General features: G+C 51.5%; 1 protein-coding gene across 1 annotated transcript in view; it reads left to right on the forward strand.

Annotated features, from left to right (window-relative positions):
- The first annotated feature begins 753 nt into the window (after positions 1-753).
- BNIP3 (BCL2 interacting protein 3) overlaps positions 754-19,598 on the forward strand; it is an 89,333-nt gene continuing 70,488 nt past the window's right edge. The window contains exon 1 of the mRNA XM_089586355.1: positions 754-1,298. Coding sequence (XP_089442481.1) covers positions 1,247-1,298 — 52 coding nt within the window. The 5' untranslated portion in view covers positions 754-1,246. The remainder of the gene's footprint in view (positions 1,299-19,598) is intronic.

Raw genomic sequence — 19,598 nt, forward strand, 5'->3', positions numbered from 1 at the left:
GCTGTAACGATGTTTTTGAGTAGCTCCTTCCTGAAGCGAAGATACACCGTCCCGATAAAGGCTTCACTTTGGAACGGCGCTGTCTTGTTGTTGCGATTGAAAGAAGGTTTGCTCTGGTTTATGGCGTTTATTGTCCCAGAGTGACTCAGGCTATGAGGGACGCCGTAGTGAAGGACTCCGGAAATTTCGACCACCTGGGGTTCTTTAACGTGAACTGACGTCGCTCAGTACACGGGTCTCTAGAAGAATGATGGAAAGGAAATTGCACGGACTTGCCGACTGACTCGAGCTGAGTCACAACTGCTGCCATGTGCAGATAGAGGAGAGTTGAAAGATATGAGAGGAAAGAGTGAAGGAACAGACGCACGTCGCAACAACCGCGTCCGCCGAAACATACTACGCTAGTGGCGTTTGAAATGGCGCGCCAAACTGGGAGCGCAAAGCCATACTACTACTATGCGCTGGAGAGATGAAAGCACGTGTCTAGTACTTTTATTTTACATTTTATAAAGTTATTTCTACGCTTGCCACCGCAAGCTTCTAAAATTTCAGTGTTATTTTTATTGTTTCTAGTCGATTTCAGCCTTTCCTAGTTTTACGAACGCCGTTTTTGAGGCCGCTAGCCTTTCAAGCACAATGTTGAATTGTGTGGTAGCCAGCGCCATCGCTAGCCACCCAGCGGCGGAGACAGCCGCGGAGCGGCGCCACCGTTTCCAAAACAAACCGTGACGTAGCTCGTGGGGTGATTTCTCGGCCCTCGCGCAGCTCTCGTTCAAAAGACGCCGTCGCCGTTCACGCGCCATCGAAGTGCGCGTGTGCTTTGCTGCTTTTGTTTGCTTGCTGTCGTCGTTGGCCGCCAACCCGCGCACGCTGCGGTGGCCCTCTTTTGCGTTTAGACGGCTGTTTTCTTTTCTGGGAAAGGGGGAACGAACGATCGGGCCAGCAGCGCTCTCCAAGGTCCTCGGCCTGCGAGACGACGAACGTGACACAGCGCACAACAGAACCGGAGCGCGCGCTCGCTCGCGACGACGCTGGACCCGTGCACAAAAAGACGACCATTCCTGCGAGCTGCCTCGACCTGTGACTAGTTGGACCGCTCCGTCGTGAAACGCTGTTCGACGTGATCGGACTTGGCCGCCCGACGCCGCCGCCTTGCCGAGTCGCCAGCCACAACAACACAAGGGAGAGAACCAACCGTTCGTCGTCTGCTTCACGGCAGTGCTACGTGCCCGATCGGTCGTCGATTATGTCGCTCACCCCGCCACACCAGCCGCCCGTCAACGACGACTCCCTGAACGGTAAGACGCTGCCCGAATTTGCTATTTCTTTCGACGCATCGTCGTTGAAAAGGGACTTCGGAACGAACACGGCGGCGGGGAAACGCGGGAGCCAGAAGTCCGCGACGCGTTGTTATCGTTCCCGCGCAGCCGCTGGCAACGTTCCTCCATCTGTCTCGGCTCCTCGTAGCGATGGCCGCTTCGCGCTCGGCGGCCGCTCAGCTGTTACCGCGTTCGCGTGGGGCGCGCAATATTCCGTCCTCTCACGGCCTAATCGCTGACGCAACTTCAGCCTTGAGCAGTCGCGCGACACTTAACACCGAACGTTGCGGCGTTTGCATTTGTGCGTTCTGTTTCTGTGCGCGTTCTACCTGTGAGCGCGAGATTCCTATTCCTCGTATCATCGCCGCGCATTTGGCAGCCGCCGAGGCTTTCAGCCTTCGAGAAAGCAGCGGCTGCGAGCAAATCTCAACATTTCGCTGCCATGGAGGTGCGATGCGGTTTTTCCTAGTGGCTAACGAACGTCGCTAGCTGTTCTTGTTTTCTTTTTTTTTTACCTGGCGAAAGCGCGTCTATTTTTCGCTCTGGCCAGCTGTTCGAACTTGCGCGTGTTTGTTCGGACGTGACATTTGACGGAGCCTGCGGTGTCGACGCTCTCGGCGAGGCCTTTCAATGAAAAGATGGGGAATGAAACGAACAAACGAAAAAACTACAGCGTAGCAGAATGGCTCGGTCGGACGACGCAGAATCTGCTCGTGCTTCGCTGCGCAGCAGACTCCGTTCGCTCGCCATTTTGCGACTGGTTTGTTTATTGCTTGCTAACAACTATAGTGCGCGTTTGTTAACCAGTTTCCCCGGACTCGTTCCCGTGCTCGGGCTCGTTAGTTACACATTATACAACATCGCAGCAAACCATTATGTTCGCTCGGCCAACCCCGTGTGCGCATCGTACGCGTCTGGGAAGTTGTGCAATTATAATAGCGAAATAGTTAAGTGCACGCAGTACAGGCCGCGTAGTTCGTGCAAAGCGCTGTTTAAGGAAGTTGCAAGTCCCTCTGCAAAAGCGTACTCGAAGATTTGTTGACTTAGACGCGAACTTGGGCACCCGTTCCGGAAGCGTACCCGGGACTCCCGAGGTCGACGCGCCGCGTATTTGCATCCCTGGCTGCGTGTTGGCTTCAGTGCGCGGTTGTTGTTGGCGCAGACGGTATTCGTCGTATCTGCGCTGCTGACGGAAGTTGTTTGCTGGGCGTACCCTATTTTCGTCTGCTGCGCATTTGGATATTTGCGTATGCACGCTAACGGGCGCGATGCAGGGATATTACGGATGATGCGCGGGAAAAAGTAAATGGGAGATTAATTCGTTGCTTGTGACCGCTGTTCCTCGCATTATAATATAGTTGTACTTACTTGAAGTTTAGGTCTATCCAGCAAGTATGTTGGATCCAGTGTCACCTTTTCCCTGTCATTTACATAACTAGCTTACTCTGAGTGCAGCTGCACCATCCTTTTCGCGTATGTGTGAATTTAATCGTAATTAGGTGGGAAAGCCACGTTGCCTTAATGTACAGTAGACATTTGTATAATTCTCGTCCGGCGTGTACCGGTGCCGTAGATGAGCGAGACAGTATTGTTTTTGGTCAAACTTTGCCGTTTAATTTGTTGAGCAGTTCAGTTGTGAGCAATATTTCATTGTGGTTAGTCTTCGTGCCACGAAGGGCAAGGTAGCGCTTTTTTCTCTGTTTCCGCAGAACGCAGATATCAGTTTTGTAAGTTTCAGGCGTTTAAGCAACAGATTGTCAAAATTTTGGTCTGTGCTCTCAGTTCAGGTCTGGCTACTAAAGAGAAACAGGAGGAAAGGAGTATCGTTCGGTATAAGACTGCCTAGAAATTCGCAATAAGACCTTGCTTCAGCATCATGAGGAAAGCCTACATTATTTTAACCGGTGTGGAGCATATTAACCGAGGTGCCGTCAGCGGTGGAGCGTACAGCATCCTAAAGGCGCAATTTGTTGGTTACAACCCACATTTCGCTATAAACGTTAAATACACTGATAGCTTGTAGTACTCGTCCATGCTCTGTACGTCTGCGTGTATTTTTTTAATTTTTTTTTTCACATAAGCATGGTTTGTAGCGGCGAAAACGCCACTTTTGGCTGCTGCAGTGTGAAAACTCTCTCTGACATGGATAGCCAGGCCAATCTGTGTGCGTCAAAGCTGGAAAGTTTTAAGTGACACAGGGGAGGGCGTGAGGCATGTTCTGTTGACACTTGCCCGACAAGAGCATTTGCATGAATAGCTCAACTGTGTGCTACGCTAGAGGGCTCGGCACCACGCAGAAAGTAGAATCAAATCCTGGAACCGGGAGGGGCACGGGTAATTATTGTTTGCATAGCAGATTAATTCTTGCAGTCTTCAGGCCCTCGGCGACAACCGAACCCGCGACGCTGTGCTTTGTACTCTAGAAGGAGCGCGAAGTCTCCTGCCCTCCACCACTTCCGCTATAGTTCGTATATACCGGGAAACTATGCAGGTTGTTAAACACCGGATTTGGTGCTCTAAAAACGTTCCCGGCATTTCCGTTCCGGATGTCCCCGCGCAGAAGGTGCCGAACGTCGTTTGGGTTGTTTCACTTATGTTGTTTACCTGCTATAATTTGAGTGCTAAGGATCTTGTATAAAATCTTTAATTATTGTTGCAAATCAGCGGTAACATGTCTGTTTTAAATATATTGTGATGTTACTGACACTCCTATGTAACGGTCTTCTTGGCCTTAGTCAAGCTGCATGAGCGGCTTTTAGCCAAGAAGACCCTCCAGGCACTTTCTGGAAAATAAACATTGAATTGAATTGAAATCGAATTGAATTGAATGATTGTCCCCCGCGACGACTACATTAGCCTAATGATACAAGCGGGCATGTACTAGCTTTGGCCCACTGAAGCTAAGAAAAAAAAAAAGAAAATGATGGAAGTAATGAAGGGTAAATGGTGACGGGACGTCAGCCTTCATATCCGCGTGTTCGAAGCGAGTCGGTGCTGCGGCGACCGTTGTAGTCGGGCCGCTCCGTCTTCCTTTATTCGACCGGGGGGCGGAGGGTCGTTTGTCTTCCGGCATGCACTTTCTGACCCGCTGCATGGACGGAGGCTCTCTGAGCTCGCGCGCGCGCGCACCCAAGCCGCTGAAAGAGCAGGAGGGAGGGGGGGAGGCGATAAAGAAGGTGACGAGACAGCCAGGGAAGTAGCGGGCCCTCTTCCAACGGGACTTGGCTGCGGCAGCTCGGCGTGTCTGGCCGACCATCACTCGCGTGGGCGTCGCCAGCGGAGACACGCTGGATCGGCGACGTCAGCACTGCTGGGGAGTGTGCGGAGCCGGAAGTCGCTACTCCAGAGGAAGAGTTGGGTGGGGGTGGCGGACGTCAATGAAGCGCCCGTCTTCCCATAAGCGCCCGTCGCTTTAGCATCGGTGTGATCGCGGCGAACGGTTACTCCTCATCGGCGTGTGAAAGAGCCCGTAGGTATTAAGCCGAAAGCCGTTAATGCCTCATACTGTCGTGACCAAGACGTGTTCGCAGATTTGTCTGCGTTTCGGCGTCACTACTTAAAAAGAAACTGCGTCGAGGCTGGGAATCTAACCAGGGCCTTTGGCGTTTGAAGCGGAGACGCTACCACTCCGCCACGAAGGCTCAGGATTTGGGCATGAATAAAGGCGCATCTATTCAATGCATCAGTTTCATGAACAAAATAAAAGGGATGAAAGAGTAAAAGTAAGAAAAGAAAAATACAAAATAATAAAATAAAAGAAACGACACAGGAATAAAAATAAAACACGAAAAATAAAAAACAATAAAAAAGAAAAGAAACAAAAATAAAAAATGGGATGCATTTTTGTTTGTACGCAACCTATGGCCGCTAACGGCTTCGAACGTGCGACCTTCGGAATTTCACCAGCGGCGGAGTCTAGGCAAGCTTCGCTGTGAGGCTACTTTCTTTGCGAGACCCGGTAGATTTACGACTCCGGCCGGCGTTGACCGCTCACGCGACATTTTAGTGTCGCGACGTTGCACAAAGGCAGTTTCGCTTTCCACGGGGTAACTATACTGCCGGTGTGCTGTGTCTCCTCCTGCGCAGCGCCGCACGTTTCTGGGTGGAAACACGCCGCTAATAATAATACTAAAAAAAAAAAAGTCCTGGCGGCAGTCCAGTCGAGCGGCGGCGGCCTGACACAGCGAAGCGTGATTAGCATGGTCAACCGGCTGGCCGCGGGCGCCCGCTGCCCTCGCTTCGTCCTGCGTCCGCGCAGTGTCGCCTCGGATGTTTCTCGGGACGCGTCCGGGCAGAGCCCGGGCAACGCCAGACACGTTACTTCTGCGGTCACAGGAAGCACGTCCGTTCGAAGGGACGCGCGTGGAAGTTGGTCTTGATGGATGTTAGGCTGCCGTTTTTGAATATTCTGTATTTAGTTCGGTACCTTTTCTCGTATGCACTTTGTTTTATTTATGCCCTTCTGCCATCGTACCCAGTTGCTCGTTCAATGTTTCTACATATAAAGGGAACCAGCGAAAATAGACGCAAGACAAGAACAAAGAAGGCACACACCACAACGCTGGTATAAAACGCCAGCGTTGTGGTGTGTGCCTTCTGTGTTCTTGTCTTGCGTCTATTTTCGCTGGTTCCCTTTATATGCAATATGAACCAACTAGCCCAGCAGTTTGCACTCCTCAACTAATGTTTCTACAAATGGTGACGTTCTAGTACATACCTTTGTGTTTACTTGCAACGTTTTGCGACTGTTTTCGTGAATTTATTCGTTCTGTTGTTGGCATCCCTAATTATTGTGTTGTTTCGCTTTTTCGAATCATGTATTTTCTTGCAGCTCGTTTTCTTTTTGCAATCATGCGTGTCATTTTTTGTAGGCATGTCTATGCATGCGTTAATCCCCTTATTGTAACAGCTTCGTTTTATATCTACGTACCACTCCCCTCAATAATGCCCTGTGGGCCATGAGGGTATCAGAAATAAATACAAGAATTCCTCTGAGCGCGTGTGATTGCTGCGGGGCTTTGCTGGGAGGAGTGCCGGCATTGCGGCCTCTTTTTCTGTCTTCTCTCTTTCCCTCCGAACTTCCTCACTTCCCTCACGGCGTGGTTTAGGTGTCCACCGATATGTGGCCAGTTACTGCGCCTTTTGTTTTCCCTAAAATCACAATGACCGTATGCTTTTCCCCCACTTTGTTGTTGTTGGCTATTTATTGGTGATACAAATAAAAACGGAAGCCAAAAATGTTGCTAGCCGCGGCATCTGCCATCGAAACCTGAAGCACCTGAGCTGCGGCTAGCGGGAATAAAAGGACAGGTAGAGGGAAAGAAAGGGGGGGGGGGTGAGCGATAGAAGAAAGGACAGGGGTAGGGCGGCAATATACACTATGTATACAAATATAGGACATTTCCCCACTACGGTGGATGACGATTTTGTTAAGAAGGTTGTGCACTGAATTGTTGGCGGTGCAGGCAAGGGGTCTGCGGTATAGTAGGTAGGGCAGGGGGTTTCGCCAGGCATTGAAATAGGGTGGCGTCTAAATTTCTGAGGGGGCGGGGAGAGAAGCGGTAGTCAGTTTTAGTTTTTTTTATATGTGTCGTTCATGTCTCGCACAGGACTGGCAACGTTTATGACCTCGACACTCTTGACAGAGATCACAAGAATTCCCAGTCATGTGTAAAGAAAAAAAATGATGCGAATTAAGGGGGTGTCTTCAGAAAAACAAGGGACGATGTGTTGGGATATGACAGCGGTAGGGTCACACTTAGGCTCGGACTGCTGTTCAGACTTTTCATTATTTAGTATCGCAGCTACTAAAATTTCAGGATAGCAGACTTCAGCCGCTATATTCCCTGGTGAAATCCAGTGACAGTGACGTCTGCGCCGTTTCCCAAATCAGCCTGTCCCTATCGACTTGGGAGCTCCGAATCGCATGGACTATGTCGGACGATGTCGTCCACGCTCAGCTGTATAATGCTGTCATTGGCCACGACGGGGTAATTTTCGGTTTCTGCACGCGGTCATGTGGCACTATGATGGTGGCGTTCTGGCTAGAAGATTGTAATGTTGCCCTGATGAGGTTATCAGGATACAATGGACAACTCGTTGGTGCTGTCGAGATTGTGTCATCCACGCTGGCGTGATTCAGGTTTGCTTTCGAATGACCGCAATGTTTAGCTGTTTGGTGCAGCTTCCTATGTCGGGTTCCCGGGGCGGGGGACGGCGAGGTATTTTGCGGTTCCCGTCCATTTCCTTCGCGAGTTGCGCAAGTCTCGGGTGATAGTATATGTGCGGTAGAGGCAGCAACTGCCAACGCCCAGGACTGGCGCCACGGCACCCTGGCCGTCGAATCGTGTCGGCCGCGCTCCCCTTTTTGAATGTTCTTCCCCCCCCCCCCCCCCACCCCCCCGCGTGTCTACGTGTCCGTATGCACGCGCCTCGAAGGAGATCGACCCGGTTGTGGTGTTCGCGCGCCTTTTCTCTGTCTGCTCCTGTCTCGATTGGTGGGGGGGAGAGAAATATTGGAAGCAGCGACGGCGGGGGCGTCTGCCGACTCTGCGCGCGCGCTGGCAGCAACAGCTGCACGTTGCCCCTTCCGCGGCGGCCCCTCTGCAACCTCCTCCTCCGTGAGGTTATGGAGTTTCGCCTCCTGCCGACTTCGCGCTCGCAGTAGATGGAAGGGAAGGGGGGGGGGGGGGGTGACAAGCGCGAGGTCCGCGCCTCCTCCTTCTCTCCTCTGGCTCTGCTCTTTTCGTTGTTTTTGCTTTGTTTCGCGCCTGTCCGTTCGTTCCGTTTGCCGTTCATCCCCCTTTCTTGTTCTGGTTAAAGTATCATGCAGGGCTTTAGTTCTGCCTGCTTCGTCACCCCCTCCCTCCCATCCGTGTTATGCTCTATTTTCCTTTCTATTTTCCATAGCAACTAGTCGGCGACATTGTCTAGAGCACCTCCCTTTGAGACATTCGCCGCTGCGTTCTTCAGTTGTATCCGACTATCCAACAATGCAGGGGAGCAAGTAAGAAACAGAAAGAACGCGGAGTTTGTCCGCACATCTTCAGGTCGGGAATTATTGGGCCACACTATTCAAAAAAGAAGGTCCGCGGTGACTGTGTTCCGTCATCATCTCCCGAGTGTCGTATCCCTTCCTCGCCTCCGCTGTCGCGTCTCCTCTTCCTTCTGTTCTTCTGTTGCGTACTCTCTCTCTCCAGCGGCTCCCCCCGTCTGGGCGCATTGGGCGGACGCTGCCCCCTCCCTCCCCATCCCATGGCGGCGCAATGTCTTCGCGATGCAGAGGTCGTGGCCTCGGGCGCGGTCGTTGGCTGAGAGCGGGCCGCGCGTGCGTTGTTGTTGCGACCCCGCGCAGCGTTGGCCGCCGCCCCGCGTGCGTTGCGGATTAGCTGCCATGCGCCAACAGCGCTGGGTGGTCGGCAGGCGAAGGAGCTGATGTAAAGGACAGTACGAAAGGCCAAAGAGAGACGGGATTGAAGGCGCCTGGCAACGGATGTCAAAAGGTCTCTTGCGTTGGGTGGAGAGGTGATGCATCGTCCTCCCCTCCATTTTTCTTTTTCCGTTCTCAGGCAAGTTTTCATTACTGCACATGACGTTGTGGTCACGGCATACTCGTCGCCTTCGAAAAAAAAAAAAAGAAAGTTGAATTAGTCCATTGTTTTCATTTCATTTTTACTGTCAGCCCTGATCACGGGCTATAACAGGAATGGGTAATGTGGTATAAAAAATAGCAATTACACAAACATTTAAACGGTCACAAAATTCGGTACATAAAGCGTTCGCCACTTAGACAAAAAATTCTGGCAACCTTCCCCAACACCCGCTAAAAAATAGCAACAGCGCTCGCGAAGAGGCGCTTGAGAGGCGGCCAGCCTAAGCCAGGATAGTCAGGCAGAACAAAGAATAGAAGCGTTTCCCTGTCAGTATAAGTCAGCGTAGGCCAGACGGTTCGACATTTCTGTTGCCGCACGCTGGTGAAATTTTCTTAATAGGAAAAAAATAATTGTAAAATTAAACCACGATCAATTGTCTTCTTTAATCAAGTTCCATCAGTTGCCCGTCTGAGTTTTCAAAAACTTCGAGCCAAGCTTCGTTTTCAAATTTGGCGCCGCGCGTCGGCTCTGCCCACACTTCCGGTCGCGTGGCGCCACACTTCCGGCGTTTCCGAATTTGGCGCTACTTTTACTCCGGCCCCGCCCACTTTTTGGGCATTTTTGGCTCTAATTAATTAGCCAATTAACCCACCTCAACCCCCTGATTTCCCATACGAGATTTTTTTTTATGCTCTATCCGATGGTGCTATTATTTTTCGCATAAACCCATTCGTTCGGACGTAATCGTGCGGACAAGCTCGTGATGACACGAAACCGCAAATGCAGGCATACAATGCTTACGATTAAAAAAAATACAGGCGGAAAGCATATTGCAAGAAGAGTAGGCTCACGTATACTTTGCACATTGTGTTAAGTAGCGGTGTGCCAATATCAAATTTTTCGAATACGAATACTTGGTTCCGAATATCGAATCGAATATCGAATAATCAAGGACAGACGCATTTAACCACTACAAAACATTTATTTTAGCACCCAAGAACATCACAGTTCAACTATCAGTGATGAAATGAGCACAAAAGGTGTGTGTACTCGAAGATGGCTAGTACACAGCATTGATCAAGGCTAGCTTGCCATAAGCACAAAGGGCCTTGCTGGGATGAACATAAAAGGTTGTCGTGAAGGAAAACCGGCTGCTCCACATGGTCAGGCAGAAGTAGTTCCCTTCTAGCTGGAACGACTTCTCCGGCCACAGAAAATGCCCTCTCAATTGGCACTGAACTGGCTCATATTGCGAGGTATTTCGTGCACAGCTCTGACTATACCAGCTTCGCAGGTATAGCCACAAAGAAGCTCACCAGTGCAGTCAGCTACTGCATGGCCCAACGTTACGCATTGCTCTGGGCGCCGGCTTGTTATGTCTCTGTCGATAGGACTTGCGGTCCGAAATGAACGCCGGTGCTCGCAATAGAATATGCGGCTGGATACGAATATTCGCGTCGTGTCGAATATTCGAAACAACACGAATACTTGGACTTCGAATCGAATACGAATACTAAAAATATAATATTCGAATTATATTCGAAAATTTCGAATATTCGCACACCCCTAGTGTTAAGGCATTGATGGCGTAGTCCACTGTAGTCGAATCGGGAACGCAGCGGGAAGTGCCCCTCAAAGGGGAAGCCCTCCAGCCAATGGGATCGACGGATTGTCGTGACGTCGTGGTCAATCCCATTTCATGGAAGCCGACCGACATCTTGCAGTCACCCGCAATTCCACCGTTGAACCTTGGCGTCATGAGAACTATTCGGGGACATTGTCCGGAGGACCTCGATCCCTTTGAGACGTCATAAGAACTTCGCCGTTAAGTTGTATCCGATTGCAGGGGAGTAAGTAAGAACAGAAACAAAGCGAACGAAGTTGTCCACACATCATCAGGTCGCGAATTGGGCCACACTATTCTAAAGAAGACCCACGGAAAGCGGAACTAGCCGCTGCGGTGGCTCAGTGGTTATGGTGTTCGGCTGCTGGCCCGAAAGACGCGGGTTCGAACCCGGCCGCGGCGGCTAGAATTTCTTTGGAGGAGAAGTTCCAGAGGCCCGTGTACTGTGCGATGTGAGTGCAGCTTAAAGAACCCCGGGTGGTCGAAATTATCCGGTGCCCTTCGCTACGGCGTCCCTCATAGCCTGAGTCGCATTGGGACGTTAAACCCCGCAAAACCAAACCAAACCGAAAGCGGAACTAGTGATATAAAAATGCTGCGGCCGAGCGAAGGTTGTTACGACAGAGAGCTGGCGCGCCCGAGCGATCGTCTATCGCGATGTTTTCTTTCCCCTGGGCTGCCGACCTTGCCGGAATGCGTGCCTAGCTAGCTCGATCCTCTCGCGAGGCGTGTTTACATTCAGGGGCGGCTGCTGCCTTCCCTCTCCCTACATGGCCGCCCCGTTCTTGGAGCGGGTGTTTTGGCGGTTTCGGATCGGCGCCTCTTCCCCTCGTTTCCTCCGTGTGGCGAGGAGGTGTTTCCTTCAGCTTCACCACCCACGCGAAAGCGGCTCTTTTCGAGACTTGTCCCGCCAACTTAGTTTCCGTCCGCGCCGCACGAGCGTTGGCCCTCTCGTGAACTCTTCGCGCGTCGCCGCGCTACTCTGTGTCACTTTGTCAAGCGCCGTATAGGCGTAAACGACTTCGTCGAAAGGCGCGGTTCGCTTTGGAAGGAGTCTGCTGGGGCTGTTCGGCCATTCTTTTCGGAGCTACTAAGGCCGTACCATAACCGCACGAAAGAAGACTGGACGAAACGAATAGGCATGCGTGGATATATTGGTGTACTATACTGTACTTTGGTTCGATTTAAGGGGTTTAACGTCCCAAAGCGACTCAGGCTATGAGAGACGCTGTAGTGAAGGGCTCTGGAAATTCCGACCACCTGGGGTTCTTTAACGTGCACTGACATCGCACAGTACACGAGCTTCTAGAATTTCTCCTCCAAAGAAATTCAACCACCGCGGCCGGGATGGAACCCGCGTCTTTCGGGTCACCAGCCGAGCACCATAACCACTGAGCCACCGCGGCGGCTTATATAGTGTACTTTAGTGTACTGTACTGGAGATGCAGGTTTGTATTGGCTCGTCTGTCGTACTCTCAACGAGGGGCGGCTTACCTATTTATTCAGTGTATTGCTGTTTGCGTACTTTTTTGTATTCATCGTTAAGCGGATCTCCGTCTACGGCAGTGATCTCGTATGCGCACACTCGGTACTCTCACGCCTGTGTTGTGGGCGCCCGTGCGCGCTTTATCCGTTAGCCGTGGGCCGCTTTACCGTGTTGTCCCGGCAGACTTATTTAAACGGAACAAGCTAGACATCTGCCGAAATTCATAAGTTGTCACTTGTCGTTCTTTGGGCCCCCTTCGTTCTTGCCATGCTGGAAGGTTACGGGTTCCGCATGTTGCTTGGGCTCGGCTAGTTATGCGGCGTTCTGCTGCCGAGGTCGTGGGTTCGATATCTGGTCGCATTTCACCGGAGGCGAGACGCAGACGCGCCTTTTTCAGTGGGCTGTCGGCGCTCGTTGGAGAGGGGATATGCCAGTTGATCAAGAAGTCCAAGAACCCCGCTTGCAGGGTAGCGTCGCTTTCAGGATTCGCGCGCGCGGTCGAGCAAAAAAAAAAAAAAATGAAACAAGCAAAGGCGTCTTGTAGTACAGTCGTCGTTGAAACCCGGCCAGGGTTAGGCTGCGTACCGACGGGAGCGATGAAGTCGGCTTCTCTTTTGAAATGGTCGCGATGATTTTAAAATCATGTCACACCTAATGTCTATCTTACCCCTGATATTCCCCGATCAACCAGGAGCCATCACAGCCTTAATGTTAAGCCATACTTCGCCCATACTAATAATTTCAAACACAGCTTTTTTCCTCTCACTATTTAACATTGGAACTTAATTCCTGGCATAACGCGGTCTCTTCCAGTAAATTAATTTTTAGCAGCTATCGGTGCCACATGATGTTTTCTTTGTGTTGTGTTCATTGTACATTGCTTCAATTTATTACTTACTGCCTATCACATTGTTCGCGCTATGTATTCAACCATGTTAGATGTAATCTTTTTGTGTGTGTATTGTGCATTGCCATTTTTTTTTCTAAATTGTTAACCCCACTCCTGCAATAGCCCCAGTAGGGGCTGCAGTATGTTAAAATAAATAAATAAATAAACAAAAGTTGCGCGATGTTTGGCTTCGCGTCGTGACACCCTGTACGGGATTGACGTGTCCGGGAACCCCGCCCGCGCGGCGACGTCCGCGTGAGCGTGACGGTGTCGACGTCGTAGGGGCGTCTCTGTCGCTCCCACTGCGGCGTCTCCTGGGGAGGTGGCGTGACTGGGCGTTTCCACAGCGACCCTTCCGGACGTTTACAACACACTCGCGGCGCTTGCTTCAGAAGAGCACGCGCGCTTGGCTCGCGCCCAGCGCCCGCCGGCCGGCCGGCTTAATCGGATTGCCCAAGTCGCTGTTCGCTCTTGGTGAGGCGCTCGGAACGACACGTCACGCGGACCGTTTCGGATCCACTCTTCTTTCAATACAGATGAAGAGCGCGTGGGGACGCCGAGGTCGCCGCTGTGCGACGTACTGCCTGCGCTCGAATCGAGACCGCGCGGTTGTCAGGCTGAGTGACCGTTCGCGCGGTGACCGCATTTGCGCTACGCAGTGTGTGTGCGTCCTGCGGGTGAATGCGTTGGTAGCACTTCTGTGAAGCACACTTTCGTGGGGGTCACTGGCACGTCGTGTGCGTTGGGCGGCGAAGACGAGGTGTGTACGTTACGCAATGAAGTGCAAGTCAACACTGCGTAGGGCTGTTCCGCCGGTGCTCCTTCAGACCTCGCGCTAGTTGTCTCCGCGGTGTAGCAGTGAGGTCACGTGGTAAAGATACTGACTTCGTGCTCTCTGTTCGCTTGTTCACGTTCTCGACGAGCCGTGCGGTGCGAACAGCGAGGTGGTTGCAGATTGTTCTTCAGTGTCGTCGGGGTACACCGCTCTAGCTCTGGGGAACTGACTGGTCCAGGAACACAACGTTGACTCGCTGCCCAGCGCCAACAGCTCGGTGCTCGAACCCGTGGTTTCATGGCTTCAGGGAGGTCGCGGGACACCGGTCAAGGGTTCGTTGCGAACTTTGGGTACTGCTCCGACGCGTGCAGGTCCTTCGAGCTTGAAAGGGAAATGAATTAGAGCTTTCAGTGCGTGATTAGTTCGTAAATTTGTGTCGCAAGCCTAATTTATCCTGTTCTCTGTTTACTTTTCATCGTGGCGTACGATATCTAAAAATGATTTCAACTTTACTTCAGGAGTGACCCAAAAAAAGTTGGCAGTGGCTTAGCTCTGCTATGCCAGGATATACGTGACGTGAGCAGTGACGTCACATGGCTCTGCGACGCGCGCCAGCTGTGCGCAGTATGGTCGACGGAGGGAGCACGCGTAACGGCGAGACTGTGGCCAGTGTAGTTCACGCCACAAAAACTTGTCTTCCGTGGTCGGATGCAGCTGGAGAACTGAGCGGCAAGTGCCCCTCAAAGGAGGCCCCCTCCATACCATTATCGTCGACCGGCTCTCGTGACGTCGTGGTTAATTCTTTTGAACCTTGCTAGCGTGACAACGCAGCGGGTGGCTGATGAAAGGCGATTAACGGCGGTTTAATCGGAAAAATGACAAGGTTAATTGGATAAATATGGCGGAGGCCTTATCCCTGCAGTGGGAATGAATTGGAATAACCGCAGCGTCCATGAAAATCCGCGCTTCCGCTGCCTTCCGTAGGATTCCGTATTTTTTACGGATGAAAATCTACTCCCGGGCTTGGGCAGTGTGCACTCTAAACACGAATAGGTCTATATGGGAGTAAATAGGTGGTAAGCTGCTATCTAGCGCACGCCGTTTAGAAAGGAGTGGGCTGGAGAACAGCTTACTCCCATTTTTACTCCTTTCCGCTTCGAGTGTATACCCCGCCTGTAAAACGGAGTGCGCAGCAGAACAGTTTGCCCCCTTTATACTCTCTAACGGGGTAACTAGTTGAAAACTTTAAAAGGGCGCAAACACACACGACCACAAAGTACAAGAGACGAGACACAAGCGCCGACTGTCAACTGATTTTTATTGGAGCAAGGGAACACCTTATATACACAGCAGCATACACAAGATAAGAAGTTGCAGAACGCACGTGCGAGCAAGAGTCACTTCGGAAAAAAAGATACGAAAAACCAAGCAAGGCGCTCAAGGGGTGAACAGATTAGTCGCATCTAAAAAACAGGCCTCAGCGTTTAAGAGAGATATCGAAGGCTTGCTAATGCAACTGTTGCCATATTTCATGATATGAAAGGCTTCCAAGCTGAGACGTGCCGTCTTATCAATGCTTCTGCCGAGAATCTTCGTCTCATGAAATCGGGCCACGCAACCACTGCAATTACTAATATGCGCAACTAAATGTGCCTACTTGTCTTTCAAATTCTTAACATTTCTTGAATGGTCCCCTAATCGATCATTGATGCAACGGCCGGTTTGGCCGACATACACCTTCCCGCACGTCAAGGGAATAGCGTAGACCACTCCCGTGGAACATGTCGCAAACCGATGCTTGTGATTAATTTGGCACCCACTCTTTTTCTGCAACTTCTTATCTTGTGTATGCTGCTGTGTATATAAGGTGTTCCCTTGCTCCAATAAAAATCAGTTGACAGTCGGCGCTTGTGTCTCGTCTCTTGTACTTTGTGGTCGTGTGTGTTTGCGCCCTTTTAAAGTTTTCAAATATGAACCAACTTGCCCAAAAAGAAGTGTTAATGGGGTAACTAGTGTTTGCAGTCAGCTTCCCCCGGTGGTCGGCCGCTACTTCGCACATGCTCCCTCTCGGACAGGACGACTGTTTCGTCCTCCCCTCCTCCTCCTCATTTCTCGCGAGTGCGGAGGTCGTCTGCCGACGTGCGTTGCGCGTTCGCTTCCGCCTTTGCGAAAGCGAGCCGCGGCGGGGAAGAGGGTGAGGATGTAATCCAGCTGGAGCACGGGGCGCGCTGCCGGCGTCCGCCGCGAACGGGTTCCCGTCCCGGCTGATCCGGCCGGAAGGCGAAGACGACGACGACCGGCTTGGCGCGTTGTTGTTACTCGCTCCAAGCTGGGGATGGCGACCCCTACGTGTGTTCGCTCCGCGTCTCGCTGTCTGTACGGGTGACCTCCGAGCTGTGTAGTACGTGCCGAGACGACCCGGTCTCAGGAGCGACGGCTCGCCTGTGTTGTAACGCAGGTTTAAGCGCCTCACCCTTCCCTTCTTGTTGCGATGGCGCGCAGCCAACGGCTGCTCCTAGAGAGCGAGTCTTTCCTGCATTCACGGCGAACACGGTGTTTACACACGTTTCATCTTTTTCGTACTGCTCGCCACGTGGCACGTGTTGTTCGGAGTACGGGAGCGGACATAAGTAATCGGAGCACGCTATTCCGTTCGAAGGGCAATCGCGCCTTCTCCATTGGAAATGAAGAAGCGTTGTTTGTCTACAAGAAAGCCCACCAACCTCCGCTACCAGCATGCGCGTACCACTGCTGGAAATTTCGATTAGGTGACGAGTGAAAAATATTCAAAGACAGTTTCCTGCTCCGTTTACTTTTGTCTGCGCCTGTACATGCTACCGGGTTCTTGTTGGCGCCTGTTGTCATGGAGGAACCTGAGGAGCCGCCGCAGTGGCTCGGTGGTTATGGCGTTCGGCTTCTGACCCGAAAGACGCGGGTTCGATCCCGGCCTTGGCGGCCGAATTTCGATGGAGGCGAAATTCTAGAGGCGCGTGTGGTCGAAATTTCCGGAGTCCTTCACTACGGCGTCCCTGATCGCCTGAGTCGCTTTGGGATGTTAAACCCCCGTGAACAAGGAACCTGAGCGAGGAGGAGGAAAAGGGAAACATGCTTATTGTGCACAGTGTGCTCGTCTTTCTGAGTGCAGCCATCAGTCCAGAGTTCCTTGTGCCGCATTCTGCTGGCCCTCTAGAGCAGCCGTCGCTGGTCTTGCGGATTTGTGCTTGTCACAGCGGTGGAACCTGAGGGAGGCTCTTGGTATTGTCTCAATCAGCCACTTAAAGAGGTCTTTCTCCATGCTGTTCGCGAGTCCAAATTCATAGCCTCGGAACATGATGACGATGGGTATGGAGGCAAACAGTTCCAGGAACAGAGCAGGCGGTACTGACGGTTGTGCATTACGTACGGTGAACTGGACAATCATATCAAATGCTTCGCATATAGTGTACAACGAGGCTGATAACATAGTCAGGTCTGTGACTGCGCGAAGTCGACAAGGACTTGGGAAAACTAACCGTCCTATACCAACACGGGCAGCCTGCAGGCATCGAGGTGGAGTGCTTTTCCATAGCGGCGTTTTCCATGCGACTTAAGAGCTCGGCGACATTTAGAGTCTGTGAGGCGAGCGAAGATCCGTGTCGCCTCCGGGAGCGGAAGGAAAGAGGAGGCAGATAAGCGATAAAGCGATGGCCAGATTTACGGGCGCACCGTGTATAAGAGATCGATTGTCCGCGTTGTTCTGCGTAAATCTGCCGCGTGACCGGCGTCCAGATTGCGAGCAGATTATGCGCCTAGCAGCGCCGCCGGACACCTTGTACAGAGAAGGTGGGATGTGTGTGTACAAGAGATGACTGGGGTGATAAGCGCTTGTGTATAGTGGGGGAGGGTGATCTTGCGATAAGGACGCTCGCTGATTAATGGCGCCCTGGCGTGAGCGAACAAGCACGTATACCTGTTTCGGATGTAGATTTTTTTTTTGTTTTGATGGAAGGCGCCTATTCGGCAGGGCTGACCTGCACCACGCTCTTAATGCTCAATAAGCCTTTCTCTTTTGTCCGTCGATACTCTTCAGATGTCGAAAGGCTGCGGTGACAGATGTCTTGATTTTCTGATTACTCTCGCAACGTGTATCCTCCGCGGATGTACTCGATATGCAAACAAACGGTGTAGTCGTGTGAGGTGCCAGATTGAGGTAGCAAGTGCGACGTTTACGCTCGATTTATGTAACGAAACGTATACCTAACCGCTTAGCGGCGGGCAGAGGCGGCCGGCACGCAGTGGAAAGCACGAGAGCTGCAGAAAGAGCAACGTTGAACAAAGTTTATTCCCGGCGTATTCTTTCTGCAGCCCCCGGCAGCTGTATACGTGTACATAGATCACGTGTCCTGATACGGTGTCGGCGCTCCCGACAAAACATCAACATGCCCAGCTGTTGCCTGCGTCGTTATCATTTTAGAACTCATGCTGGGGCGAGTTGGTACGCCGTTTCAAAAAGAAACATCGCGAGTTCTGACGGGGAGGAAAGGATAGACACGCGAGAACAGGCGCTAACTACAGCAGCAAAACTCCAGTCAAAAGTCCCTGTCAGAAGTCGTGCGGTTCTTTCTTAACTAGCGTCATACCGCACTTTACGAAAATGAGCGTTACGGGTGAAATTTTCCCCTCGCATGCTGTTTGTTTTCTTTCTCGTGGTTATAAATGCGAAATGAACTTGACTGTGGACAACATTGTAACGCTGTAGAAGAATCGTGTTGGGACGAATTCATGGCAGCATGCCCTCTTAATTTTTTGGAGAGTTGGGTTACAAGTGGTTGAAAGGGTCCGTACGCCGTGAGCTGCGCGTCGTGTTGCTTCTCCCTCGCCAGTATGTTCTAACATGGTTGCCAGCTGGCTCTGATTCTCGCACTAGCCCGTTATCGCGCCGTTCTCAATGGTGGCCTTCCGTTTGTTAGTTTACCTCTTACCGAAGTGTACCATCGTGTACAGTGATGGACAGTTGGCTTTCTTCGAAGTCCGAAAAGAATCTTTAACTTCTCGTAATCTTCCCTCTCGAAGCCTACCTTAGCAGCCTGTTGCTTGTTAAACTGTGCCATCATATTGCTAGTAACTAATACAGCTTTGTGCTTATGGCTGACGAATGCATGATTCATTTTGCATGGGCCCGGTTACTTGGTCACATCCCATATTTGGCGATGCGCTCAAAGGTGCCGTGGCGGTTGAACCGGCCTCGTGCTGTCGGTTCGTTTCCGTTTGCTTCTGGGTTGGCGTGCGCCCTGCTCGTCACGCTGGGAATCCGCCGTATGCATAAAAATATGCTACAGCTACCTTCAGGCAGCATATTTACCTGCTGATCACTGCATGCGACGTTCGTATTTTGTATACGGCTGGCCAGCCCGTGGTTACACACTTTTTGGTAACGTTGAGAATTACTATAGCGATATAGTACGGAGGATAAACCCTGTTCCCGCTTTGCCGGCTGAAAGAAGTTTTCACAAACCGCGCGAGATATACTCTCCGAAAATTTTTTGCACCCTTAAAGGTGTAAAAAATGCGTCATGATCACAAATACCATTATGATCGGTCTGTGAACACCCCAACGAACATACAGTGTGGGTGAACGCCTTCATATGATGTTACAAGAGCGCTACATCTTTAAGGTGTAAAGGAGGGGTAAAGTAGGGGTCTAGAATAGGGGTGTAAAGGAGGAGTGTAAGGGAGGGGTAAAGTAGGGGTCTAAAATAGGGGTGTAAAGTATGGGTGTAAAGTAGGCGTGTAAAGGAGGGGTAAAGTAGGCGTGTAAAAAAGGTGTAAAGGAGGAGTGTGAAAAGGACATAGATAGAATGTGGGGGCAAGGAAGCCCAGCAGAGGGTCTCGCTTTCAAAACAATGCCCCAGCGCGTTAACTATAAGTGGGGCG

Source organism: Amblyomma mixtum, chromosome 4 (assembly GCF_055824585.1).
Source record: "Amblyomma mixtum isolate Tamu chromosome 4, ASM5582458v1, whole genome shotgun sequence".
Lineage (NCBI taxonomy): Eukaryota > Metazoa > Arthropoda > Arachnida > Ixodida > Ixodidae > Amblyomma > Amblyomma mixtum.